This window comes from Crocodylus siamensis, chromosome 10 (assembly GCF_052110815.1).
Source record: "Crocodylus siamensis isolate JL-2025a chromosome 10, ASM5211081v1, whole genome shotgun sequence".
NCBI lineage: Eukaryota > Metazoa > Chordata > Crocodylia > Crocodylidae > Crocodylus > Crocodylus siamensis.
This window is the reverse complement of record NC_143404.1, coordinates 6,287,489-6,315,467: the sequence shown is the minus strand read 5'-3', so window position 1 is coordinate 6,315,467 and position 27,979 is coordinate 6,287,489. Positions and strand designations below refer to the sequence as shown.

The window sequence follows — 27,979 nt, the reverse complement described above, 5'->3', positions numbered from 1 at the left end:
TAAAGTATGACTAGCTCCAGGTTTGCCTTTGTTATCCAACCTCATTTAGATAACAGAAGTTATTTTCCCAACAAGCAAAAGCCTTTCCCATTAAAACAGTCTCTAAGCTCCTTGTAAGCCCAAGGCAGCACCTTCCTCAGTATATATACATATTTTTGCAGGGCTCTTTTACTTGCAGCACATGGAGCTCTCAGAGAGCTCCAACAACCCTTCAACATCAAAGCTCTTTTACAAAGGATGCTATTAGTGCTCATGGGCTTTGAAGCCATGGCTTTGTCCCAATAAAACCAGATGAAAGCCAGGGGAATTTTGCAGTGAAAGCGGAAGGGGGCCACGCTCCCCCACTTTTATTTGTCTATATTGTTTCTGCATCAGAAACTATTACAATGCACAGGCTCTGGCCAACAGATTTTCTCTTGCTCTTTCCAGTGTCAAAGACGGTAATGCTTATGAATTCAGTAGGAAGGACACATCCTCAGGGCAGGATTTGCTCTCATCTCTGTTTGGGGGGAATATATAAAAAGAATTCAAAATGTGTTGCGACATCACTCCTGTTGAGGCTTTGCACCCGTTGAGGCTTTGCACCCAAGCTGACGGGAGCCAGCAGGAAGACTCCCATTGGCTGGATGGGCTTTGGGCCTAGTTCTAAGGTCCTGATCCCATTTAGGAGCCTTAGAAATTAAAGATGTTATGTAATGGGAAGCTACAGATGATTTACACACTGATTTGTAACAGGCCCATTCTGGGTCTGGGCACACGTTAGGCAACGTTACATACAAAACCTTCACGCCTTCAACATTGCAAACAGATGGTTCTGCACATCCATAAACCAACTGCCCTGATAAGAGGAAACATTACTAGGGGTAACGCGAGGTGGGTCTTCCTCCTCCTCCACACAGCTTTTCATGGCTCAAACTGAAAGCTAAAATGATGGCGACCTATAGAAGTAGGCACTAGCTATTCCAGGACTCAAGACAGTGAAATAGGATCAGGCCTAGTCACCTAAGAGAACTGGATTTGTCCTCTTGGGGTGGCACAAAGGTAGTCTACACAAAGCCTTTAGTGGGTTCAATGGGTGGCCAGTCTCAGGTGTGAACATTTTCAGCAAGACAGAAATCCAAGGCAATGCCCTGCCAGTGAGAAAGCTCAACCATCAGCTTATCTTCACTGCATGAAAATGTTAGTGCACCCAGCACCTTTGCAATGGCTCTTGTACCACACTCACTGTTAGCTTTGTGCCTCATCTCACCGCAAACATCCATCTGGAAGAAAGCAATTGCAGGAAACATTTGCCACATCCTACCTTGGTCCCATCCAGAGGATCTTTATGCACAAATGCCTGCACAAATTCTTCAGGCCCAATGCGACTCAGCCTTTCCTTTGGAGGGGAAAGAGAGTGAGAATGAAAATACGCACCTAGACTCCTTATTATCAGCTTTGTCAGATTTTAGAGTTGCTAGTCAAGTTTTTTGTTGTCAGCTTAACCAGGGATTAATGAAATGCTATGCAGGTAGCTTTTCACTCCAACAGAAATCCTCTCAAAGAGAAGGCATCCTGCTCCAGTCGAGAAGGCACCAGGCTGGGGGTCAGGAGACCTGGAGGCTTTTCTTGGCTTTCACCGATCTACTTTATAACCCTGGCCTAGCCACACTCTCTCTCGGTGGGTACGTCCACATGTGCCCCTGACCGTGCAGTTGGTAGCGTGCAGATATTTAGTACTTGCTTTAGCTTGCTACTACTGTGCAGTAGCGCATCACGTGAGACGTAGCGTCTTGTGTAGGTGTGCCCACTATCTCCATGCCCTGTGTTGTGAAGAGGGATAACAGGGTTTGTGGATCTACCAATGAGCAGTGACACGCGAGGGCCCAACAGTATCACTGTCCCAGCCCTGCCCGGGTTGAAAAGGAGTAGTGGTCAGCTGGGCTCCAGGGCTGCTCGCTGTCTGTGCACAGGGGAAGTCTGGTGTTGAAGGTGCAAGTGCTTAGATATCACAAAGTAATGGGCTCAGCTCCCCACTGTCTAAGGGACTAGGATGCCAATTGCTGGTCCCTGAGCACACCTGCAACGTGTTGATCGCCACTGGCTAGCGGGACAGCTACCATATTTTTCCACATCACAAGCAAATCCCAAGAGGAGTTGCATGTTAAAAAGAAACTAGTGTTTGTGATCCTACCCCCGCAGGATCTCAGCTCCATTTCCTGAACAATCAGCTGCCCTGACAGGAGACCAGAGGCTGTGAGCTGTAACCTTTAAGGAAAGGTCTGCTTGATATGAGCGGTATGCATTTGGCTGACCTGCACAGTGTTTCTCAAACGAATTTTCATGGTACATGACTCGTCCTCATGCCTTACACAGCTAACAGAGCTTCCCCTTGTACACTGGAGGGAGCTGCTTCCCTCTGCACCCAAAACTGCCTCCCTGGGATTTGATGTCTATCAAAGGATCTCAAGTGCACTAGACCATGATGCCTCACTAGAAGTGAGGCACGATAGTTTACAACAGTTTGCATCAGCATCACAATTAAGTTGTGCTGGATACTACCAAGGCAAGCGAATCTATTACTTACTGAACAGAGCCCGAGGGGCCATGTTTTGAACTCAGACACTCGTGTAACTCCCACTGACTTCCTCACGTACCCCCAGGGCACAATTTGGTTCAAAAGACAGAAGCAGGAGAGAACATTAGTTATGTGTTTCTGTAAACAAGAGCAATGACTTCTGGTTGCTAGAGGGGGAAATACGATTATGCCGCTGTGGCCTACCAGATAGTGCCCCAAACTGGAAACCTGGGGAGCCACCTTCCGTTCTCAGCTCAGCCTTCGTAGTGACCATGGGCAAGTCACATTGCAGGTCCATGCCTTAGTTTTCACATCTATAAAATGGGGATAATCCTGAGGATGCAGGATCAAGCACACGGAGATCTGTTGATAAGCAGCAGTACACAGCAGCTGGGTACTACTGTGTGTTATGGGTGGCATTTTCAAGCGGGTATTAAGTTGGGCCCTGAATCCTAATGGCTTTTCAATAGGAAACTGGTATCTAACCCCTTCTGGTGCAGTGGAACAATGCTGGTGGTGAAGTGGAGTGAAGGCCCCAGGTTGCTCCAATGCATTGCAATTTGCAGACTGCAATCCAGTTAGAAGGGGCCTTACTTCTCTTAGGGTGACGCTCTCCCATGGGGTGGGAAAAAACAAACAAGCCCCTGCCACAAAACGCTTCTCTAGTCTGTAATGCTGTTCACTTCAAGCTGTCGAAAGCTCGAAGTCCTAGTCACGTGCTCAGAGAGGCTAAGTGAGCGTACCTCCACCACGGGCTTCCAGAGTGAAAACAGACGGAGCAGGGTAGAGTAGTGGTGTACGCAGGTCACCACATCTTTGCAGTCAAGGACATGTGGTGTCCACGTGCATAGGGGTCGCTGGCTAGGAGAAAAGGCTGATCGCCCCATGCTGGGGAAGACCCCACCGCTACAGCCACAAGAGAGAGCGAGAGTTAAACACTGGCTTGGGAGCTGACTACATCAAGAGGGGGGAAAACAACCAAGACTTGTGTGTGAGCGCGGCCAGAGCTCACATTTCAGGCCTGTGAAACCACAGACAGAAAAGGATCAAGGCACGGAAACGCCTCCTGCATCAGCCTTGGATGAGAACTGAGAAATTTTCAGTATCAAACACAACCAAGAGCAGAAGTCAGCCGTTCCCCATCACCTCCTGTTTGAGGGGCTTTCAGCTTTCTCCAGGTGTGAATGAACTAAACCTTGTGACCCCCGCATCAAGCAAGGAAACACCCTCACTTCACAGATGAACCAGCCAGGGCAGGCAAAGATGCTAAAGGACCTGCCCTGTCAGACCACAACATCATGGCACCTACCCTGATTCTGTCATTTGCTTTGATCCGCTGAACCATGCCTCCTCCTGCAAAGCTCAGAGTCTCCCAAATAGCGTGTGCATTTTAGTGGTGTTCAACTGCAGCAGGTGCCAGGCCGGTCAAATATTACCTCTGAATGCAGAAGCTGGACGGCAGCTCTACTTACCAATTCCACATGCGTCAGCTGTTGAGCCAGCGTGTAGGGGTCGCTGCAGACACTCAGGATTTCTCTCTGAATTGAGGGGGGTTTACTTTTAAAAGCAACCAGCTTGTCAGAGACAGCCGCGCTGATCTTGACTATGCTGTCCTGCCCAGGGCTAAGGGTTGCAAGCTTCTGATCCAGGGTTTGCAAAAGCTGATTCATCTTTTTCCAATAGGCCTGGAGAAAAACAGAGCCGAGCAGAAGATGAACCTACGCAACCCTCCAGGACTCCACAACGGAGCGTTTGACTGCACTTTTCTAGTCCAAAACATCCCCAAGCCACCGACAGGTTACCTACCACCTTATTCTTGACACGTTCGTTTTGGAATGACTGGCTGACATAATTACAGGTCCACCCTTGGCTCCGCACCACAGAAACCGGCTCCACGCTGCGCCAGCCCAACCCGCGGACCAGCACTAAACGAGCTCTGCCAGGGCCAGACCGAAGAGATTAGGAAGGAGAGATACAGCTCCTCCAGCAAGTTGCTCGACATTTATACTAATGTGCCTTGGAGCTGGTTCTGGTCCCAACTCTTTAATTTTGATTGAGTGGCTGTACATATTAGTGATGTTTGCAATAATGAGCTTGGCCCCTAGTACTTGCACTTCCCTCCATCTGTCTGCCTTGCACCCTGCTGTAGCATGCCGGGGCTTTCAAGCAGCGGGCCCTGCCAGGGGTAAGAGCACTGTGGGGCTGGGACCATTTACTGTACAAGATGCTGGTTTCTGTGAAGTGGAGCCTATCGAGTATCCCAGTCATTGTGGCACGCGCAGGAGGCACCATCATCACCGAGCAGCCGTGGCTGACTTTGGAATTGGATTCCACTTGGTAACAGGAGCAACAAGTCCCAAGGAACAGGCTGAAGTGCTCTTGTCACCTTTCACGATAGGCAGATGCTAATGTCATAAAACTGACAACTGGGAGACGGGGAAAAGGCCTCAGTAAGCAGAGATTTCTATTTAATAAAACCTACCCACAATGCAGGGCAACATTTTAGGGCCCTGTGAATTAATGCTTGGGCCAAATCCACAGCGGTGGCTAAGAAACCTTCAGCAGGTCATGTGCATGGGGTGGCTTGAAGTCTTGCATCCTCTAAGCGGGCAGATCAGTGCTGCACACACGCTCACCTTGCTGAGCTGTGTGTGCGGGGTTTGCTGCCCACGGCACTGTCTGTTTTAGCCAAGCAAGGCAGGGAGTAGATAAGCCACAGTTATTTGGGAATGCTGGTTGCAGCAGGGTGCACTAGCAACTATACTTCTCAGCACAGGTAGTCTTACTGCTAGCAAAGAGGAAAACTCCTTAACTCTCATTCAAATGGATGCGATTTAGCCCTGTGGTATCATTAATAGGAATGATTACAAATCAGTATGCAACTCAAGCCAACCAAGCAATGACTCTGTCTCCTCCCACCGGCTACACTGGATATAGAAGTGCGAGTCTGTTGCTGCCTCCTGAGCTCTGGTATTTTAGAAGCTCGTGTTTGTAGACATGGGCCCTAGGTTCAATTCTGCAGATGGCCGGCTACGGGAATCACTGCACACGAATGACTTGGGAGCTTATGTAGCGCATGGCAGCTTCTTTTCAGCTTCACAGCAACATTACCTGAAATGTTAGGAAAGCCTCTGGCAGACGGTAGGGACACACGCTGCAGCAACTGTCTCTTGGAAGAGGACTGATCAGTGGTTTGTGTTGGTGACACTCCCGTGCTACATGCCCAGATCATGAGGAGTGGGACCCCATGCTTCCCTCAATATGTGGCATGCCCAGCTGTGTCCCAAACCTGGGTTTCTCCCATGAATTCACAGATTTAAAAAAGATGCTGACATCCACCCTGGTTTCATCACGGTCACTTCAATGCCACATGTGCTGCTTCCATTATTCCTTCTGCAGCTTTGGCTTTCCTACCAGAAGAAATGAGGTGCTGGGCCAAACTCCACCTCCTCTGCACGTCACTTCAGCAGGGCTGCACCGAGGGGGAGAGGAACAGGATTTGCTCTCTGTCATTACAGCGATTGCTATGAAAGCAGATACATGGTTCAGCTTTCATCTACGCCTCATTGACTCGGACACAAGAGAAATCACCAGACTCGATTCACGTGGGTCATTCTTCGAACAGAGTTTCCTAGCTTTTGGGCTAGATCTAAACCAGTCAGCAGTATCTTTGGTTTGCATCCATGCTGGTTTTCATGTTTCAGCTGTGGCTGAGCATCCCTATGAACAAATCCCGTCACACTGATTTTTTATCGTGGGAAAAACATTGATTTTTTCCCCCCCAATAAAAATTATTATACCAAAAAATACTGTCAAAATTCCAAAATATTTCAGTTTTTTTTTTGGGGGGGGGGGAGGGGGGGGTTCGCTAAAATACGTTGGGGATTGAGGAAGTTTCTTTTTTCTTGAGCAAAGAAAGAAATCTCCATTTTCTACCCAAAGTAGACCGTTTTTACAAACAGTTTTAAAATCCAGACCCCACATTTCCATGTAACGTTTCAGTGAGTCTTATCTGTGGAGTGACAACATTCTTCATTGTTCGGATGCAAGACCAAAAATCAGCCCAAGATTTCCTGAATGATTCAAGAGCATTATCAACCCTTTTGGCAAACTTTGGTCTAAATATCCAGCTTCACTTGACTTCCTGGTGAACGTTTCACATGCATCTAACACAGGCCAGGGGAAACAAAGATGCACATAAACCTACTACATACTGAAGAGTACTAAGAGAAACACCAAACATACAGAAGCAGAATTATTTATAAAGTGAAATTCTCCAAGAAGCGCTTTGAAAAGACTCATTTTGCTGAGCACATCCTCCAAGAAGCATTTCCATGTATTTTAAAGCAGTTTTATTGACTTTTCCCATTACAGAGGTATTCCCTGCCTTGTTTAAATTGTGGCCAGCAAATGAAAATAGCACCTTCAATTAGATGCACTGTTCTTCTAGGCCCATCTGCTAGCAATTATCTCATTGCAAAATGATGCTCTGAAAGCTCCACACCAGCTCGCACGCTGCCCCCTTCTACATCACTAACAGGCAGAAGAAGAGCGCTCTTGCTTAGTGGTTACGCAAAAGAGTTAAGTTTCACCCAGGAAAGCTCTTCAGAAGATGGCAGACCCCAGCAGGTTGCTCAAAAGTTCAAAGTTTTGCCTGAAAAACTTCCCTAAGTGCAAATCACAGCAGTTGGCAAGAAATGCTTCTCAGCAATAATGCATACCTTGCTAAGCACAGCTCAGAGCCTTTGCAAACTGCTGGCCAAGGGCAGAAGAATATACCGCTGGGGAAATTAATATTGCCCTAGGCAGCCTGGACCAAATGCCTCTTCCCCAGCAGTAGCCTCCGAGATTCACAACAGTGGCAACCTTTCCCCAAGCAACTCATGCAGCCCAACTGCTGTTCCTCACAAAGGAAATTTGCACGTGCAGGAGATGAGTTCCTCCTAAATTAATTATTGCTTCTGCTCTGGCATAAGCTATTGCAATTACAGCTCATATTAATATTTGAAGAACAACTCTTTGAGCCTGATCCAAAGATGCACTGAGTTCCCTCAGAGGACCCAGCAAAGGCAATGGGAGCTGCAGGTGCTCGGAGGTTGAATCCTGAGCGCTTGCTGTATGTATCAGACATCCCAGCAGCACCTGGCAAATAAGCAGTTGCTTTGTATGCAGAAGACTGATCTCAAGCATTTGAGCTCTTCTCCAGTGCAGCGGCTTAAAATAAAGTAGCTATCTTGAATTAGGTTTCTTATTTGCGTTGGTAACTCCCCTGTGCTTGCGGTCTCCTGTTCCTTCTGCTGCAAGCACAGATTATCTGGCTTCAGGTAATCCCAGAGGTGCCAAGGACCCTTCTGGCTCAGCCAGCAGGAAGGCAGAGGAAGCTCTTCACCCCCTGAACTAAGAGCTCTCTTCCTTCCCTTGGTCAGAGAGGCACAACTCTCAGGGGAGCTGCACAGTACAACATCGCAATCCCCACACAATGCTCTTCCCCACACGAGAGCAGCCTGGATTTTAGATGCATCTTTTCCACTGGAAAGGACAAGGGTCGTGCAGCTCCTACTCCATACAAACCGGACCTGCAAGCGGGGAGGCTATTTGGTTATTTCTTTCTGAGGTCAGAAGTGCCAGAGGCCTGGTGGCCACTTCTGACAAGCGCTTGGTAAAGCACAGGACCCGGACTGCCGTTAAAGGACACTTGCCAACACCAATTATTTTCTTCTCGTCATCCATCCCTTGTCAAGCCACAACTACTGGGATATGCAGGACTACTCTGGAGGTCAACCGCACGCTGCTTCTGATGTTCGCCATGTGGTTGCATCCACCTGTTGCCTTGTTTTCTACCAACTTACAATCTTAGGATCAAACTGAGCTTTTGTGGCAGGGACCCTCTTTGGATGTGGTCATCCAGATGTGACCGCAATACATACAACCACTGACAACAGTAATGGCCAACCCAGTGCAGCAGTGGCTTCACCACATAGATTCATAGACATCAGGGCTGGAAGGGACCCCGGAGGATCATCGAGTCCAGCCCTCCGCCCTGGGGCAGGAACTCAGCTGGGGTCGTAGGATCCCAGCAAGATAAGCATCCAAATGTGTCTTGAAGGCGTTCAATGTAGGTGCTTGAACCACCTCTGGTGGCAGTCTATTGCAAACCTTGGGGGCTCGGACAGCCTTATGTCCAGCCTGAAACGTCACGGAGGAGTTTGTGACCGTTCAACCTTGTCACCCCTTGGGGTGCTCTGGTGAGCAGACGTTCCCCCAGATCCTGGTGAGCACCCTGATGAACTTATTGATCACCCCTATACTGCTCAGCCTCATCTGGTTTCCCAAAGCCTGTGGGGTTGGAGGCAGGAGGCTGCTGGGATGAATGGGGGTGCCAGGGCCAGAGACTCCCCTCCCGGCTGTCAGGTAGTGATTTGTGACTCTAGCACTGACTTCTACCCCAGGGGGAGAAGAACTGCTGTGGAAGATGTACTGTGCCTATCTGGAGGCCAGAACCGAGGGGAAAATCCCTGTCCCCCTACCCACAGCATTCCCGACCCAGAGGACCAGTCCACAGCCACTGCAGGGCAGCAAAGTCAGCGTGGCCCTCTTGTCTTGTTCTGCTGCAGCACAGCCCCACCCAGCAATCCCACAGAGCCCTCCTGCCCTTTCTCCCTGCATTATTTTATGTTGGCCGCCCTGCCTGGCCAGCCAAACCCCGGCGCCGCAATGCCAGCCTGTTGCCCATGATCACCACGCCAGCAGCTGTGCCAGCCCAGCCCGATCGCAGCTGCTTCCATTTCTCTCGTTTTTCATGTGGATGGGTGGGTCCCGGCTCACTTCCTTTCCGCTTCAATCGTGCCAATTATTTTTTTTCCTACTGGATTACACACATCTGTGGCCTCAAACCCAGGCTGAGCCTTGACGTCGTCAATGGAAACAGGATTCTTTCATGACCCGTGGCTAACCCACAAGTAATTAGAGACTTGCAGTGCACTATCTGCCCTTCTCTTTATTATCTTCATGGGCTTCGTGCTATTTTTAATACCTCCGTGTTCCCAAAGGCTGAATCTGAATATACGTCCCGCTAACATCCCATCCACTCCTGCTTTCCTACTTGGGTGCACAAAGAGTAAACATATTTTAAGGCCAAGAGGCAACCAGTGCGATCATGGAGTATAAATAAGCTACGAGACACAGCTTTCTGCTGAGACACTGCTGTTGTATCGCCTGTCACTCTTGTACATATTCCAGGGTCTATGATGCACCATTTGTAAAGGACATTACTTTTTCTGTTGTAAGTTTTGTCCCAGGAGTGCATGCAGTTGCAGCTCGTTGGAAACACCACGTAAGAAAACAACTTCTATTTGCAGATGCAATCCCAAAATCAATGCTGCCTCTGTTCGCAGCCAGCATCCGACTCTGTGAGGACCTCTTCACTTGACATATTTGATGAATATTCAGTGCGATGCAGAGGTTTGGTCACGCAATTAACACTTACAGCCACAGAGAAGTGGACCTCAGAGCATGACTCCCCTTCATTTCAACAGCCAGCCACAGTCAGGGCATCGCGCTGAATACCTACAGTTTTGCAATTAGCACGGCAGTGCTGGTGACGTCGCGCGAGTGATATGGAAGCGATGAAGCTCAAGAGGAGCAGTGTTTGGTGAACAGCAGTGCCTGCAAGGGACTTCACAGGGGCCAAGAAAGAGCCTGCCCCTACATTCTTCACACATGACTTCTCCTGGTGGCATTTGATAGATGCGGAGGGAACACAATGGGCCCACGACGGGGCAGAGAGGAAGCGTGGGGCCTGTAGCTGTGCAAGACTGAATGTGCACGTGGCACTTTGACAGCTGTCATCACAGGACTATTCCTTAATTCACTGGGGAATGTAGTGAGTCAGTGTGGAGGCGGCACCAGCGCCAGAGCACGTTAATACTCAGGGTCCTTTCCTGGGCACTAGGTCTCTCCTGGGCCAGGAGGTCCAGTGGTCATGTTGCTTCTTGCCTACCTGCCTCTACCACAAGAGGGGCTTAAAATGCACGTTTTGTGCCCTGGTTCATCCCAGCCTCTGCTGGTGTAACTCAGGGATGAATCCGGCCCGGGAAAAATGACAGCAGATGCCATCCTAATTTTGTCACATCCAGCAGAGCCCCTCGGAGAAACCCACAGCTAATTTTTCAGTGTTTAAACTCTCCCCAAAGCCACCCTATGACACAGGATGCCTAAAACACTGTCAGTCCCTGACGCCTTCATCCCCAGCCTTAGTGTTTATGGCCAAAAGTTAACGGGATACAAAATGAGCTAATGTTCTGGCCCATTGCTCTCGAGGTCTTTAACATGAATCCCAGGGGTATTAGTCAAGCCAGGCTTTGAATGCGATGTTCGGGGTCTGTTCAGCTTCTGGATCCTGCCTCCACAACACTCAGAGATGAGATCTGTGAAGACTGTTTCACACTGGACTGAGTCCGGCCCCTATAGGGCTTGCTAGTGACCGGAGGGGGAGTGAAAGGGCAGTTTTCGGGGGCAGCTGGGAGGGACCAGAAGGAAAACAGCAAGGATAGAAAATGAGGGATGCAGGTGGAAGAGAATGCAAGGAAACAAGGATGAGGAGAGGCGGGGATGAACTGGGAAAGTGAGGCTTCATGTCAGGAGACAGAGAGCACTGCAAATGCCCTTGGAGGGTATCTTTTCCAGGATAAGCAGCATTACTTCTGTATCTTCAATCAAGCCAGGACTTCTCTCTAAAACTGAGAGGAATCTGGCTACTTGTCCTGCCCTACATAGGCTACAGTTACCCCACTGGCAGGTTGCATCCATCACTGCTTGGGTACGGGGGTTTAGCACACTGGACTCGGAGCCTCAGTGGGGGTCGGGGGTTTCATTCCCCAGGCTTTGGCCTAAACCATGGGAAAATCATGGCACCCGCTCTGTGCCTCACCTCCTCATCTGCAAAAGAGAACATTTCCCTTCTGCAGACAGGCATGGGGAGGTGGAGGAAAGAGGGGAGTAAGACTTAGTAATGATCCAAGTTACCCAAATACTACAGCCATATCAGCACCAAGATGACCACTGTCGCTTTCGGTGGAACTATGATGGCTTTCATTCATGAAACCTGGGTTCACTCATGAAAGGGTTCAGCAATAGGACGGGGACCCATTGTATAAAACATAATAGGGAAAAAGGAAAACTGGTTGAGCATAGCATTCTTCAGCACCTCGAAACACCAGCAGCCTCACCTCGTCACAGGGAGCAATCCTGTCAATCATGTCTTTCAAGTGGCCAATCATCTGCTCTTCCTGGAAATCATAGGGGAATGTTTCTGTCCACTCTGTCAACAGCTGCAGGATTTTGGGTCCAAATTTTCTGATCCGGGCCTGAAACAGAAACAAGACAGCTAAAGATGGGCTGAAAATCCATTCGGCAAAGTCATGAAGAATGCCTGGCTGGCAGTTGGGGCCAAATTTCTAAAGAAGGCATTTAAGGTCATGTCCGCAGAATCGGCACACCTGCAAACAAATCACCTGGGCACAAATGGCATGTTTCTGCAAGCAAACTCAGAGTGCCTGTGTGCTGTTGTACATTCAGATGCATGCATTTTGCACACTCAATTGCCTGTTTCTGAGTAGAGGGACACATTTTGTTGGGGCGACTTTGCTGCCCTTGTTTAAAAGATTTGGCCTTGTCCAATCCAAAACAGACAATCTTCCTCCTGTTCAAGTCCTGTGCACACTTCCATTGGTTACTGGTTGCAAACTAAATCTTTCTTGGGCAGCAAGGAGAGGACTCTCTTGCTGCTTTGCTTTCTGGCAGGCAGGATCTACCACTTAGTGGACACTGTCTGCAATCCTGCGGGGAAGAACAGACATAGAAGTGAGCCATGTTAGTAACGTCCCTCCCCCAACGCTGACTACTGATTATACTGCCTTCTTCTCCTTATGCAAGTGTTGAATAAGTCTGGAGATGTTGTGGGATGGCGAGGAGAATGTGGGGCAGACCCTTCTCTGTGCAGCAGTACGTAACTCAATGCATGCCCAGTTTATGCTTCTTCCAAAGTGCTCATTTTCCATTGTCCAAGGGAGGAACGACAAGCGGGGGGAGGAAGGCAGGGCAAATCACTCCAAAACACCAGCAAACAATGGCATTTTTATTTACAGAAAATGCAGATGAAAATAAGCAGCTTCCTGGTGTATCCTCCAACCCGTAGCTAACGAGCACCCTGTAATCAAGAAAAATGATACCGTTCTGCTCCACAGCTCCCTGCTTTTCAACAAAGTCGGTTAAAATGCATAGTTCAGCTTTCCACCAACAACAGGTTTCAAAGTACCACAGCTCTAAAAATAGCTAGTGCCAGCCTGCCCCAAGCACATGCTCGGACATTGCAGGTGGCTCCTAAGGAAAAGGCTCTGCTGGGACTGCAAGCGGGGAGGGTCTTTTTATCCAGCCGCGCGAATTTCAGTTTATGCACTGGAGGAGGGAATTGCGTGCCGTCACGGGACACGATTCAAGGCATCGAATGCTGCTGAGTCTGGGTAGAAAGGATGCGCACGAGGAGGGCTTTCCAGTGTTTAAAAGCTTAGCCCAACCATGGCAGACAAGGTTCTTTGGGTAATTCTCATCTCTTTTATTAGACCAACAAAATAGTTGGAAAATTCCTCTTTTGCAAGCTTTTGGGTACAAACACCCTTCTGCAGTTGTTTTGTGCTCTTCCTGAATCCAGTGACACCGGATTTATTTATGGCTGCCCAAGGGGCCCCGGCATGTCTACCTGGAGGTTCACAAGCAGAAGATGATGTTGCACTTATTAAATTATAAACACATGAACACACATCTTTCCTTGTGAGCAGTTACACTGCCAAGCCCTAGGAAAGTCATACACAGACCTAAAAGTCACCGCAGCTTTGAAATGTCAGGTCTGTAGAATAAATGTTCATTAAAAAGGCATCTGGCACATAACCTGAGACTTAGCTGGCTTCAGGTCTGTTCAACCCTGAGCGTGGAAGGAACAGGCCTTGCTACTGACAACAGTTTTATAAGTCAGATACTTCAGTAACAAGAATATGACAAGACCGATGCACGATCTTCTCCGCGTCACCATGCTTAGCAATCACGAGAGGATACACCAGCTGGGACAGAACTAGGGCATCACGCATAGGTGCAGAGTACATGGGGGCCCAAGGGCCCTGGCCCGCCTTGGGGAGAGGCAGTCCTGAAATGAGAACATCCAGTCCCAGGCTGCATGCGGCCAGGACAGCATTTGTCCTGGTTTCTCAGTATTGCGCAGGATCCGGGTTTTCCGTTCACTGCAGAAAAATGTGGGACTTGGCAGGGTCCCCCTTGCAGGCTGGCAGTTACAAGGGCCTGCAGGGAGTCGGACACGGGGGGACCACATTTATACGTGTGTGCACACATGCACTTGGCCAGGAATACAGCCACAGCAGCAGTGGAGAGCAGCTCCCCCAGCTGCCTGCAGGTAGGTCAATGGGGTTGGGGGGGACAGATTGAGGCACCCGTGGTGAGGGAGGGAGTGGGGCAGGGGCTAGGCCTGGGGATGCTGCCCAACCAGGGCTGTGCAGGGGACCCAGGGCCAAGGCGGGGAACACAATTCCTTGTGTGGCAGAGGAAGCAACGCTTCCCGGCACTGCTACACAGGAACGATCCGTCAGTACGGACAAGGGGAGGTTAATAGGTAGTTGCATGCTATTACGTGGAGTTCACAGTGACAGGTAAGGCCGAAGGGAATTGTTACATACCGTACCAGAAGCAAGACAGCAAAAGGGCAGACACATTAAGTACAAATGGGAAGGAGCGAGGTGGGCTGACAACTGCAATCGGCAGCGTGAGGTTTAAATCCTCCCTTCTTGCAGCTGGGAGGCTTGATCAGAGCCTTAAATAAGTGAGAAGGGAAATCACCTGGGAAGACTGAGATGGGGGAAAGGGAAGTTAGAAGAGGATTTGGAGTGACTAGCACCTGGAGCTCTGCCCTTGGATAGCAATGACATTAGTAGGATGCAATTATGCCAGGTTCCCAGGGACGACCAGAACCTTTCTGGGAACGGTTTTGTACAGACAGAGAAGAGGTGAACACAGATGTGTTCAGGACAACCCCAGCAACGCTCTCCATCAGCCCTGCCCTTGCAGCCCCTTGCAAGGGCTTTGAGCCTTCCCAGTGCAATACAACTCACCTTATCCAGCACGGGGTCATCAAGGCGCTGCTGCTCGATGCACTTGTGGCAAACCCGGGACAGAAGTTCGTGAGGTTCAATGAAGAGTCTTGAGCTCAGCAGGAATGTGAAGATGTAGGCCTTCTGCGGAGCCAAAGAGGCAAACCTATTCTCAGAGGGCTGGAGAGCATGCAACATTTGCCAGGAAATGCCTTGAATGTTATCTCTAGACCTGCCCTTCTTACAAGATACAGCTGCTTCTGCTCCCCCATTTATAAAGGGACACAGGCATTTAGGCACTCACTCGCCTTGAGCTTACACACACGTGGGTACAGCACATCTGTAAACACTGACGCCGGATTGATTGATTTCTGGCTGCCCAAGGGGCCCCGGCGTGTCTACCTGGAGGTTCACAAGCAGAAGATGATGTTGCACTTATTAAATTATAAACACGTGAACACACATTTTTCCTTGTGAGCAGTTCTACTCACAGGCCCTAGGAAAGTCATACACAGACCTAAAAGTCACTGCAGCTTTGAAATGTCAGGTCCACAGAATAAATGTTTATTCAAAAGGTATTTTTCCAGGGAGTTTGAAATATATGCATGAATGTCCAGGGTGAATCTTTAAATAGCATGCAAAGTCATTTTGTGTCCTAACCTTCAGACTCCTTCCCACAGACTCACTCCTGCCCCCGAAGAGCAAGTAAAATCTTTCACATCCCACACACTGCCTACTAACAAATCTGACAGTCTAATTTGGCCATTACCTATTTTTTATTGCTTTTCTCCTTTCTTTTTTATCATTTATTTTCAGCTGATCAGAAAATGAGCTCTTGCTAATTTAAGACTCACTGAGCATTCTGCATTGATACCTTTCCTGGGCCCTTAAACTGCCCCAAATTCAGTCACCCTCTTTGCTACTTCATAATACAGGCCATTGCACTGGGACACATTAACACTTAAAAGTCTTCCCATCAAACTCTGCCCTCAATTCCACTGAGACATGGCAAATCCACCAAAGTCAAAAGGGCTGCGTGAGTGTAAGAGGAGAATTTGACCTCTTGGATTTGATTCTCATTCTGTCAGTAGAGTTATTCTGCATTTACACCGGTGAAACAAAGATCAGGGTTTGTGCTCATGTGCAGAAGCTCTACGAGTGTGGCTGGGATATCCTAGGCACATTATGAGCTGCCATAAGCCGTGGCTCGATGTTCACTCAGGGAAAGCTGCACGCACACAGAGCGGTCTGGGTGATCATAGCAGCCTCTGAAGTTCAGCTCGTTTACTGCTAGTTCAGATTCAAAGCTATTTTGCTTCAGCCAACAACTAAGCCTCTCTGGGATGTACTGCTATTTTTAAGTGTCCCCCTGCCTGCTAAACTGCAAACTCCTCATCACCAGCATTTTATTTCCTGTTGTCTTATTTAACCAGGCAGCGGATCCCGAACTGGAGGCTCTTGCATGGGAACAATTACCAGAGCAGCGCGACGACATTTAAAGCAAGGCATCGATTTACCAAACTTGAACTATATCAGTTTTCAAATGATCCCTCTTACTTCTTAAATGGGCACATTTGCATTTTGGCATAAAGTGCCCCAATTCATCAAAGCTAAGCTGAAACCCTGCTTACTTCTGGGTAGTAATCAGCAGTAGGTATGAGATGCTGGATTAAAGCGTCTAGAGAGGCTGAGGTGAGGTTTCCATCCTGGAAGATCAGTCCACCTTGGTCATCTTCTTTCGACGAGTGTAGATGGGGACTGAAGGCGCAGGGAGCAAACATGCTGGTTGAGCTCAGCGTCTGGGGCATGCCTTCCTGCAAGAGAAAGAGGTACCTTTCAGGAGACAGCTCAGAGGCCCCGAACCCCTGGGGCACAGGAACAACCTGGTGGTTAAGACAGACCACAAGCAGGACTTCCCGTTTGTAGGACAAGCGAGCCATCTTGGCTATGCAATGCCCTCACTGACACGCAGTGCTGCCTCTTGACCACCCCTGCTCTGGGAAACCTGCTGCAAGAAAACAGGAGACTTGTTTCTGGAGGAGGAAAGCAGCTGCCCATGGCACCCCTGCCAGAGAGAGTAACAGAAGCAGCATTCTCCCACCTCCATCCTGCTCCTGGCCCGGGAGATTGCCGCACAGAGGACACGCTTGGCCTTGACGCGTAGCAGCTTCTCAGGACAATGTGGAAGCCACAGACCTGAATCCACGAGCCCCTTGAAGCAGGCACCACCATACCCATGGAGCTATAACTGAAGCACAGGCCGGGAGACAGAGGGTGGGTTTCAGCTGTGGCTCGGGACCCAGGCTGAAGATCCCGTGCCTCCCAGGAGATGAGGGAGGGGGCGCGAGGGATTGCGGAGAGAGGAGAAGGAGAAGGAGAAGGAAGAATATGGGAATAGTGAGAGTCGAGGAGGAGGAAAGACGGGAACGGGTGCTGGGAGGGTGGCCGTGCGTGGGACTTGGAAAGGAGAAGGCAGCAAGAGAACCAGAGGAAGGACAAAGGAGACAGAAGGAATAATAGAAAAGCGCGAAAAAGCCAAGAACATCAGTAATTTTTTTTGGCAGAGCCTGTTAATCCCCGGAGCCTGAAACTGGTCTCCTAGCACTATACAAGCACGCTTCAATAAATCTTCTCATTTTAGCAGGTGCTCAGCACCCGCTGACCGTGGTATGAGCCACTGGGCGCTCCGAACATTGACTACCAAGCTACGTAGTTAGATGTCTACGTGGGAACCCAAGTGCACGATTTCAGACCCCAGGCCTTGAAAGCCCAGGCATTAGCTGCACTCCTGCTGTCTCTGTTGCAGCAGCCGCTCGTGCTGGGATTTACGGGCTGCTTTTAGCGTTTACCCCGTCAGCCCAATCATTTCGGTCTGACTTGTGGATATAGAGGATGGTTCGACTTCGGGCTGCAACACGCATCCAGCTGGCCCCGAAATCACCTGCAGACACTGCTCTGCTCCCAGCAGGGGGAGGGGGGCAACAGGTACATCAGACAAGACACTGGCCCACTCGCATCTGGGAGGTTTAAGCTGGGACGAGCACTAGGAGTTCAAGAGAGAGGCATTTTCCAAGCCTCAGGTCAGCCAAGGCTCCAGCTCTTGCTGAAAGCGTAATCTCTCGCCGACTGACGAACGAGCCGCGTCCTGCAGCCTCCGGCCCCAGACCTCCCACGTGGAAGCACGCAAGGCTGCAAAGCAGAGCGAGCCCTGCCAGGGCTGCGTGCTCATGCAGAGACATGCTCGCTCATCTGTTCACGGGGGAAGAGAGGCTTCTGGCCTGTCTCCCTCCTGCTGTCCGTCCGCCCTCCCCTGCACAGGGTTTTGCTGCCCCACACCTTACATGCTGCTGCCTGCAACCCGGCCCTGCACATCCATTGCCTGCGCTCCCATTTCGTGACCTCCAGGGCAACGCGCTAGCGAGCTCTGCTTTTGCTGCCCGTACAACAGGACACTTTTGTGACTACAAAGCTGGCGTTTAGCGCGTGTCCCTCACCCTGTCACAACCCTCACATTCCCCCCAGCTTACACTATTGCTTAAGTCTTGCCAATTCGGAGAGCTCCTCCAGGCCACAGATCAAGACGCCTGCATGAACACATGAAAGCGGCTATGAGCTGAACCCAAGCGCCACGGGAGACTCGGCTTTATCATCAAAGGTCTCATTACTTCACCCTTCAAAGACGGGTACGCTGCTCAGGATGCATGCAGCCTGGATACGGAGGACTCTCCCCCCATCCAAAGAGGTCTGCCGACACTGTTAATATTGGCAGCCCACGGCTTAAAAACAAAAATCCAGCTTTGACAGAAAACCAAAATAGACTGCAGGGGCCCTTTTATTTTATTTTTAAGAACAAAATCTCTGTTAAGGTAATTGCATACATGTCACTCTTGTACGAATGGGAGCTGCAGCCTCTAATTTTAAAGAGTGTGCAGATGTGCTTGTTAATAAGGCTCCAATAGCAAATAATTGCTGCTTTTTGTACCCTGTTCAGACCCCAGGCATTAAATGGAGAAAAGACTGCCAAATCCCATTTGTTATTTCTAACACTCTCTCTGTTACCTCTTGTTTCTATGGCAATAATCCCAAGAAAGATTACATGTTCATATAGATCGCAAAATAAATCTCCTGACTATCGTGTTGCCTGAGCCAGGAATAGAGTTAAAAAGCTGTAAATTTATAGGACATTTTCTTGCATCAATGCAAAATACAGATTTCAGGGATATAATTTGTGCCGTGTAATTCCTCATTGTCAGCACCATTTTTATTATCCAACAGTAATACGTCTGAAGAGGCTGCTGCCTGAACCTCTGCGTCTCATTATGAGGGAAATTTGGGGAACAATGCAATGTATGCTACTTCCAAAAATCACTGGGGTTTTTCAAGCTAAATAAGCAGGGCATGTGCAGCTGTCATCGGTGCTGCTTTCGGTAAGAAATAAAAAATTCCACCTCCCACCATGCTCTGCTGAATCAGACTCCAAAAATCCACTGGCAGACGCTCACGGCCTCCACGGGAGTCGCTTCACAGGCAGATAATAGCCTCGTACAACTCCCAACTTAAGACGCTGCTGGGAAAGAGGCTCGTGCTGCAGTATGGAAGGTCTCGAGTTCAAATCCCGGTGAGCACCATCATGCCGGCAGAGAGTCTTGCATATAGTGAAGGACGACTGGACCAGACTAAGAAACTTGAGTGAAAAGTAAAGCTTTTGCACCATCGAGCCCTGGACTGAAGTTCATTCCAACAAGGACAGTAATATGTTAAGCAGGAAGGCAGCGTGCTGCACGCCGGCTCTTTACGAAGCTGCAACCGAAAGTCAAACTGTTCTTGCTGTCCTTTTGAACTATGTGCAAAGACGGATCCCCTTTAATGCAGCTCTGTTTCTGGAAGAAGCTGTGCATGGACTTATGCGATCAATCACCATAATACAGAAAATGAAAACACTAAGTGCACCGAACACAAAAAACCAAGGGATATTTGTCTGCGGTGATGGATGTTAATAATGGGAGCCCGCGCCTTTTTCTCCATGCGTTGCAATCTTGTCCCATCCCCTGCATACGCTACTGTGATACGCTGATGTCAGGTGAGAAGGTGAAGGCTTCCTTTTTAACTTCAAACCTTGCAAATGTTACCACAATCTACCTGGCTGTATCTTTACACAACCGTGCTAGGCCACAAACCTCCTTAGTGCCCGACCAGCCCGGGCTACTCGGCACAAAGGCCCAAAACTGAAAAAGGCCATTGCTAAGTGCTCTAGAAGGAGCGATGGCAGTTAAATACATCTACCTCTCCAGCCCCCTTGTTGCTGGTGGGCATCGAGGGGGTTATTGGCAGGTGGTCTGGGCAAGTGGAAGCATTCCCCCAGAAAGAAAAGGCACGAGAGATCCAGCATATTCCAGCGTTCAAACCATTGACATGCTCCTTAAGAAAGTCCAGGCAAAGATCCTTTTCTTTTGGTGGGGGTTTCTGAAAGCACCCTAGGGGAGAGAGGAAATACAATAGCATCTTCGGCAGCCCTTGCATCGGGGACAGTCGGACCAGCAGGCTCCTGAACAGGGCATATCCTGGAACAAACAGGCCAGATCTCAGGCTTTGTGCCTCTACACCAATGCAGAGGGAGCGTCAAATGACACTTCCGGTGCGTTGTATCCACTTCATAGGAGGAAAAACTGAGCAGACAAGGGCACAGGGCAGCGGACAAATCTGGCCGATACAACTGGTGCTAATCAAGAAAGCTCTTTTTGTGCCATTACCTAGTTTACAGCTCAGTAAACCAGTGACCTCCAGACATGCAAGCAGCAACAGACTCTGCTGCGTCCTGCTGTGCTTATTTAAGATTTTTAAATGGGAGCTATGATATAGTCGGCCAAGGATAATGAGATGCAAAGCTCAGGCAATATCCACTCTTCAAAGACACTTATATTAGATAATCAAAATGCAGCTTGCCGGACCTGAAAACTTACACTGCATATATTACAACCCTAAATAGCATATTTCCACTGCAGAAAAAGGGTGACCATTTCAATATTATATTCATAACAAAGATAGCTGACATAACTGTTCTTTTATTCCTCTTGCTCTTTTCCCTCCCTTCCTGTCTTACATATTCATTAAACTCTATAGCTTTTATATTGTCGTTCTTCTATGACTTTGTTTCACTATATTACAGCCATTTAAAAATTAACTAAGCTATGTAAAAGAGAAACAGGAGAATTACGTCAATACACTGCTTTTTGGCTTTCCCAACTGGGTCAGCATGATATTCCAACTCAATGATTTCTACTGTGCGAGGCTTTAGAAGTCTCCGATGTGTAATAAATGACACAATGCTAAAAAGAAATTATGTGTTTTCTTTTTGTAAAAACTCACAGAGAGACGTTTTACCCACCTCGGGATTCAGCAGAGGCCAAAGGAAGGATTTGAGGATTTGATCCATTGCGCCAGAAAGAACTAAAACTCTGACTGGTGCTGTGCCAGACAGCCTGCGTGATAGCGTTCGGTGGGCAGGAAGGAGGACTTCCCATCAAATGCCAAAAGGCGTGCACAGGCCTGTGCACTAGCAGCTGCAACGCTCGTGGTCAGCCCCTTGCACAGAACGTTTCTACTCGTGGCTTGCTCGGGGTCAGTCTAACAGTGCTCGTACCAGACAGCGGGTATCCAGCAGGGTTGAGTTTCTGGGCACATGTTTTTGCCCGGAGCAAGAGAACCCCTCCTCCCTGCTGGCAGACTTGCACCTCCTCTCTGACCGATGGAAAGCTTCTGCGGATGTCCAGCAGCGGGCAGGAGGCGTGTGAGCGCTCGTAAGCTGTCTGTTGTCTGCTACCACCCCAGCAGCAGCGGGCACTTCCCAGAAGTGCCCCTCGCCCCGTGCCCATCATGGCGCGTGGAGTCAAAAGGTGCTGGCAGAAGCAAGACTGCATTTCCAGAAGCACTTGGCTGTGTGTTCACTCTGGTAGCAGAAACCAGGCACCGGAGACAAAGCCTCGGTCTGCGACTTTACTTGCTGGCACCAGTCACACGACCCAGGGCAGCAGGAGTCAGATACCACCTTACCAGGTCCGGGTTGCAGGCTAAGGCTGCCAAAGTCAGTGTCCAAGGTTGTGTGTTAAGCAGGGGTGAAAGGAACTTAGCACACACACGCCTGTGAGCAAGGGGACTAACTTCAAACCTCCTTGTATTAGGTGGATACAATGAACCAGATTTCCAGTGGTCTTTAAGCATCTGAAGATGGACAGGCACCTCCAGGACTTGCAGAAGTGCCCAAGCAAGCTGGGCACTCACCTCCCACTGACTTAGAGTTGAAACTTCAGGTGCTTAGAAAAAAAAAAAATCCCTTTCAGCACCTCAATGCATCTTTAGGCACCAAAATATCTTTCAACCTAGGAGGAGAGTGAGCAGAGCGGGTACTGGAGAAGAAGCCGCTAAGGCTTCACAGCTGGGACCTCATCAGGGAGACTGGTCTCCTTCCCCCTGCATGGACGCTCTCTCCTACTACACAGCCGCAGAGCATTTCAAATGGTCCTGACGTACGAACTGCTACTTTACTTCTCGGCACCAGTCACACGACCCAGGGTAGAAAGAGCCAGACAGCACCTTACTAGGTCCAGTCCTTACGGGCTCCAGGAGCTGCTGTAAAACTGCCCCTGTGGCCACTCCAGCTAACGCGGACACAATAAGTAATACGAGAGAAGCGTTTAATCTATTTTTGCCGGCTTTGATGTGATAAGTGTTTCATCCTCGTATCAAAAAGCTAATCATGCTGTTTACTTCTGATCTTGAATTCATCTCTCCCTTCCATCTGTTCCATCTCTCCCGGGGAGAAGCAAGGAGGAAAGTCAGCATCATGCGCCAAGTAGAGCTGGTGGGAAATTGCTTTTCCTGGCCACAAATTTCAAGGATTGCAACGTTTGTGCTTCAACAGACGCCCTTCTGACTGGTTTTCCCACAAGAGCGAGAAAGAAACCCACCCCTCTGCAGAATTAACAAGAGCCTGCAGGGTCCAGGGTCCCAGAGTCGAGTCTGGCTCTGCCATGCTTCCATGTCCCAGGAGTGCTCTAACCACCAGGCAGAGCATCGACTTGATCCTGAGTATCCCACATCCCCACTGAATGCCGCAGCTCCAAGGGTCCTTGCTGTTCTGGCCTGGGCAGTGACTTCCCTCTCAATTCCCACCTGACACTGATGGAAATGTAATCCAAAAAAGTCTATCAAAACCATGATGTTCCCAGGAACATCCTCACTTTTGACAATTCAGCATTTTTGGATGACTTTTTTTGATGGGATGCTTTTTCCAGTCCACTCGATCGCACCAACCAGCTGCCGTGGCTGCACAACGCGACCTTTGGGAAGAGCCGAGTGAAAGGGTTTGCTCGTATGCAATTGCCCCCGGGGCTAAGAGACGGGATCTTCCGCTCCCTTCGGTCTCCCAGCTGCCCGCTCTGTTGGGCCAGGACCGCACCAGCAAAGCCCGAGAGCAGCAGGGTATAAGCCGACAAAGTGCAGATCAGCTACAGGGATCTGCACAGAGCACAGAAAATCCTGTGCAGGTTCACCTCCGATCCTCCTGCCATCTATTTTATTTCACTGCAGCAGGGTGCAAGTTTATGGACAGTCAGGGCAGGCTCTGCCCCTAGAAGCTCCCAGTGTAAGAAGACGCAGATTAATGATGAAATGAGAAAAGGAAGCAAGGAAGTGGCTGGGTCACGCTGTGAGCTAATGCCGCAGCGAGGAAGAGGAGACAAGACTGCCGAGTGCCAGCCTACAGTATCTCTAGTCATCCCACAGGGCTGGCGCTGTCATTGCTTCGCCTGCAGGGTTTAGCAACTGGTGTTTGGTAGAAACAGAGCAGAACAGGTCACCCAGCCAAGGCTTATTTTGGTGGGACCATCCTTTGTCCTGAACTTGACAGACTGCTCGAAGGCAACAGCTCGTGCCAGGACTCTTCCTCTGTTAGCAAGCAGTGTTTGGCAGCAAGACCTCTCAGCAACGCTGGCTGAAGACACCAGGCATTTTAACATGAAGCGTGTGCTGCTTTTGTCTGAGTAATCATGCCTGTTTGCGAGGAGCAGTGTTTAGGGGCCTGTAAGCATCAGATTAATAGGCCAGTATTAACGTTCTGGATTTACAGCGCTTCCCTCTCCAAGTGTTTATTGGTAATCAGCTGGGTCTTTATGGTGAAGGCCTGTTGCAAGCATTCAAACAAATCCACCGCCCGCCTAATCTGCTTTCTCCCATTGCACTGTGAAGCAGCGGTTGCGTGTGTCCACGCAGGGTGGAGGGAATAATACTGGGACTGCTCCAAAAGCTAGGAAAGCGCTATCTTGTCTGGTCAGTGCTTACCTTTCCGTAGGATTTATTCCCATCTTGTCACCTCTTTCCTTGCTGCCTTTCTTCCTTGAAGTCTGACTTGCTCCTCTCCACAGATGCATTTTAGCTGCCCTTACCCTGCTCCGAGTTACTGAAGATGGCAGGGTGGCTAATCATCGCCACCGTGACCACGGCCCACCCACTCCCTCGGGCACTCGAAGTGCTTTCAGGATGCTCTGGATACGAGAGCCACAGCATGAGAGTCCAACCCCTTTGGGCTAACAACGACGGCTTGCTGCTCCTCCGCGCCGCACTCTGGAGAGCTAGGAAAGCCACGCCGAGATGCCCACATTTCCGATATGGTATCTATATTGTCTCAGGGAAAAGCTTAAACAGGGCAGGGCTCCATGCCATAATGGTCGACATGATCAAAGCTTTTTGTTTTTGATAAAGGTGACGCGTTTAAACTGCGGGGGGTGAATCCAGGGGTTCAACCTCATTCTTTCCTGGTGTAAGCCCCCCACAGGAATGGGCATTCGTTTGAAAGCTCAGTAAGTAAAGACCTGAGGATTTGGGCACGCTTACTGCGCAATGCTACACGTAGCTGATGTCTAGGCTCTCCTTGGAGGGACGATAGAGTAGGAAGGACTGGGGAAGCTCCGTTTTGAGGATGCCATAAAAACTCCAGCTCAGAGCAGCACTTTCATCTTCTTCCTCATTCTCCAAGCCAAGGTCTCTAAAGCTCTAGGCTTTGTGCTAATGGCATGCTGGGATCGAGCTTGCTTATCTAGGAAAGCTTCACCACATCATTATTTCATGACTGCACGTCTGCCAGAGGAGCTGCTGGGCCTCGGAGCCACTTGACTAATGGAGCCGGTTCAGGTCTCCGTGCAAATCCAGCTCTATATAAGTGACGGTGGAAGGATGCAGCTTGGTTGTGCCGGAGCAATTCACCCTTCTCACAATCCACTGCATGCAAGAGTCAGCAACAGATTAAGAGAAAGGAATAGAAGAGCAAAACCTGCTGGTTGACATCCTGGGCTGAGATGGCAAAAATTGGCATCCGCTCCCTGCCCTGGCACAGACCTCCACTGCTGTGAGCAAGGCGCTTACTTGCTCCATCCTTCCGCGTCTCTTCTGCAAGGTGGAGATAACACCATTCCCTTTTCTTTCCCCCTTTGTCTGGTTTGGACTGTAATCTCTTCGGAGCGAGGACAGTCTCTTGCTCTGTGTTTGCATACCACTTAGCCCAAAGGGGCCGTGATCTCAGTTGAGATCACCACTATTACACAAGTAACAAAAACAGGAGAGCCAGGGGGACCCTACCTATCACCGGCTACTTTCTGGGAGGTACATTTTCCACACTAATTTCGTGCCTTTGTAAAGCTATTCATTTTTGCAGAGAAACACATTCACAGTTATTAAGTCATAAACATCCCGATCTTTCTCCCATGGTTTTAGCAGGAGGGGAACAGGGGAGATTGAGAGGGAGAGATCACTGGTGTTTTAGGAAGCCGGAGGACAGTAAGTCCCATACTGCACTAACTTTCTGGCTGTCAGGGCTGGGGTTATAAATGATTTTTCAGTGCATGTGGGTGGTGTTAAGAACATCATTATGTATTTGATGCTGATGTAATTAGGAAGCTGGTGGCAGATGTTGCTTTCTTTTCACCTTTTTCAACAGGCCATAAAACATTCAATTTACAGTCCGTGAAGTTGTAAAATTGCACAAAACTCAACCTGTCAATCCCGCTAACACCGGGGATGTTTAAATGAGGGATATAATGAAGCCATGCAAGTACAAACGCACAGTAATCGCAAGGGATAAGCACTGGGGGAATGAGAAGGTGGGAAAATGTGATTGCAAAATTCTAAGTATAAATAAGTGATTCAATTCAGTAGTACGTAGGATCCTCCCTGTGCTCCTGCTCATTCCTCACGTAGACTGGATGCTGCAATGCAACAGAGATGTCCGTGACCCAGATTTTACAAGCATAGCAGGTGATTTGGGGTGACTCAAATTTAGGGCATCAAATCTAAGATGCCAGAAAAGGTGTCTGAGCATCAGACGCCCCCCAAAAAATCACAAGACGTATGCCTTTAGTCGTGCTGTTCTGAGTTTCCACTTGGCCACTGACACTGATAACAAGACACACATCTGTGGTACAAAATTGGACTTGGGTAATAAAAGTGAGAAGACCACTATAAGAATTTGGGTGGGATATACTGTCAACTGGACAAGATCCATCAACCTGAAGGGGGACTTACTCCTAAGGGCTGAGCTCTTGAGCTGTCTTTCATATTTGGAAAATGTATTTTTTTGGCAAAAAAAAAAATGGAAACCAAACTATTTTGGCCAAAACCAATGTTTCAATCCAGAAATATCAGCCTGGTGCTTCATGGGAGCTGGAGTTTCAATCTTGCTCCTTGGATGGTCTCACTCTTGGAGAGCGGGAGCAGTCCATCAGCCCAGAGACAAGGGAATGAGGATATAAAGCCATGAATCCTGAGGCCCATGACACAATGTGGACGCAAGTCAATTGAAAAAAAAATGTGTGATGTTCAGGCCTTCCGTTTCTCAAAGAAAGACACCAACATTTTTCTGTCCAGAGCAGGCATTTTTCCACTAGAAAGTTGACAGAAAACATTTAACCAGCTTTAGTCAAGACACGTAACCCAGGAGCTCCCAGCTCGCGTATCTGTTACAGCACAGACCCAAGCAAAGGGCTATTGCACCGACTTCCAGGTCCCCAACGGGTACGGTGCAGGCATGGCAGAGGGGGGACGCCCCTGCTCCCATCTGCGGACCCTCTTTCCCAAAGACCCTGACTCACGCGTGTGCAATGTTACCAGCAGTAACTGCCCGCTGGCCTTTCCCTTCCTGACCTGGACATTTCATCCCAAACCCCCAGAAATCAGTGCGAGTCTCTCCCATGATTTCAAGGGGCTTTGACTCCCTTTGGCCCATGATGTTGCCGTGAAAAGACAAAGCCTATTTTTGCTTCCTGCTCCTACACTGGAAGTCAGTATCGAAACAGCAGCATTTGTTCTAGCAGGTCAACGAAATGATGACGAGCACAATCATAGCTGCTGCTGTATTTCAGCTTTGTGTCAGATATTTTGCAATCAAAATATTACTCTGGAAAACCAATGAGGCCTACCAATTACCTAAAAATCTGATGATAAGGTTGCTATTGAAAGAGGCCCGATTTATAGGCGAGGAGGTGGCGCTAACTCAATTACCGGTATGCTGCATGCAAGGACAAAGTCACCTTGTTGGGGGAACGGTTTTGTTTACGCTCATGTCTGTAAATTTTGTTTGATGGGGAAAAACGAAAAACTGATTAGCATGAATTTGGTAGACAGTCCCAAGCAGAATGTAAATCAGAAATGGGAAGATTTATGGCCAATTAAATTGAATTCCAATCAAAATCCCATCCAGGCAACAGTTCCCCGGGGGCTTCAATTTGTTAGCGCCACATTTTTTCTAATAACTTGCCTTTTCATGTAACATCAGCAATAATAAAAGCCCTTCAATAACAAGCAGAGCAGCAAACACATCATTCATCTTAAAATGCCATCATTTGGAATAAGAATGAACCAAAGCCATGAAGTGTAATCACTGAAAAACCACTCTGTCTGAATTCACATCGGGTACAAAGCTTCTCTCGCAGCCTGGGACTAAATTTGCTCCTCATCAGATTAATTCAAACTCAAGTCTCTGTGGACAGACATTTTTAGGATTATCACCAGGGGCAGGATCAGAATCCAGCCCCTGAGGTCTATAAATTGGTAACGTGATCCCATGCTACTCTCAACAACAGCTTTGGCATGTCTGAGGAAAAGTGGACAGGGCCCCGCTGTATATTGTGACAAAATTACTACTACTATGGTTACAGGAATACTAAAAAAGGTACCAATCCATCAGATATCTCTGCTGCATACTACAAGTTACCCTGTTACCAAT

At 48.9% G+C, this 27,979-nt stretch overlaps 1 protein-coding gene across 4 annotated transcripts in view; it reads right to left on the bottom strand.

The window, feature by feature from the left end:
• Nucleotides 1–27,979, bottom strand: part of RASGEF1C (RasGEF domain family member 1C) — a 97,918-nt gene that overhangs the window by 25,402 nt on the left and 44,537 nt on the right. For all 4 annotated transcript variants that reach the window (XM_090020797.1, XM_090020800.1, XM_090020798.1 and 1 more), the window contains exons 2-6: nt 16,341–16,523; nt 14,731–14,853; nt 11,785–11,922; nt 4,030–4,242; nt 1,304–1,378 (exon numbers count right to left, since the gene is read on the bottom strand). In XM_090020797.1, the coding sequence (XP_089876923.1) occupies nt 1,304–1,378; nt 4,030–4,242; nt 11,785–11,922; nt 14,731–14,853; nt 16,341–16,517 (726 nt within the window). In that variant the 5' untranslated portion in view covers nt 16,518–16,523. The remainder of the gene's footprint in view (nt 1–1,303; nt 1,379–4,029; nt 4,243–11,784; nt 11,923–14,730; nt 14,854–16,340; nt 16,524–27,979) is intronic.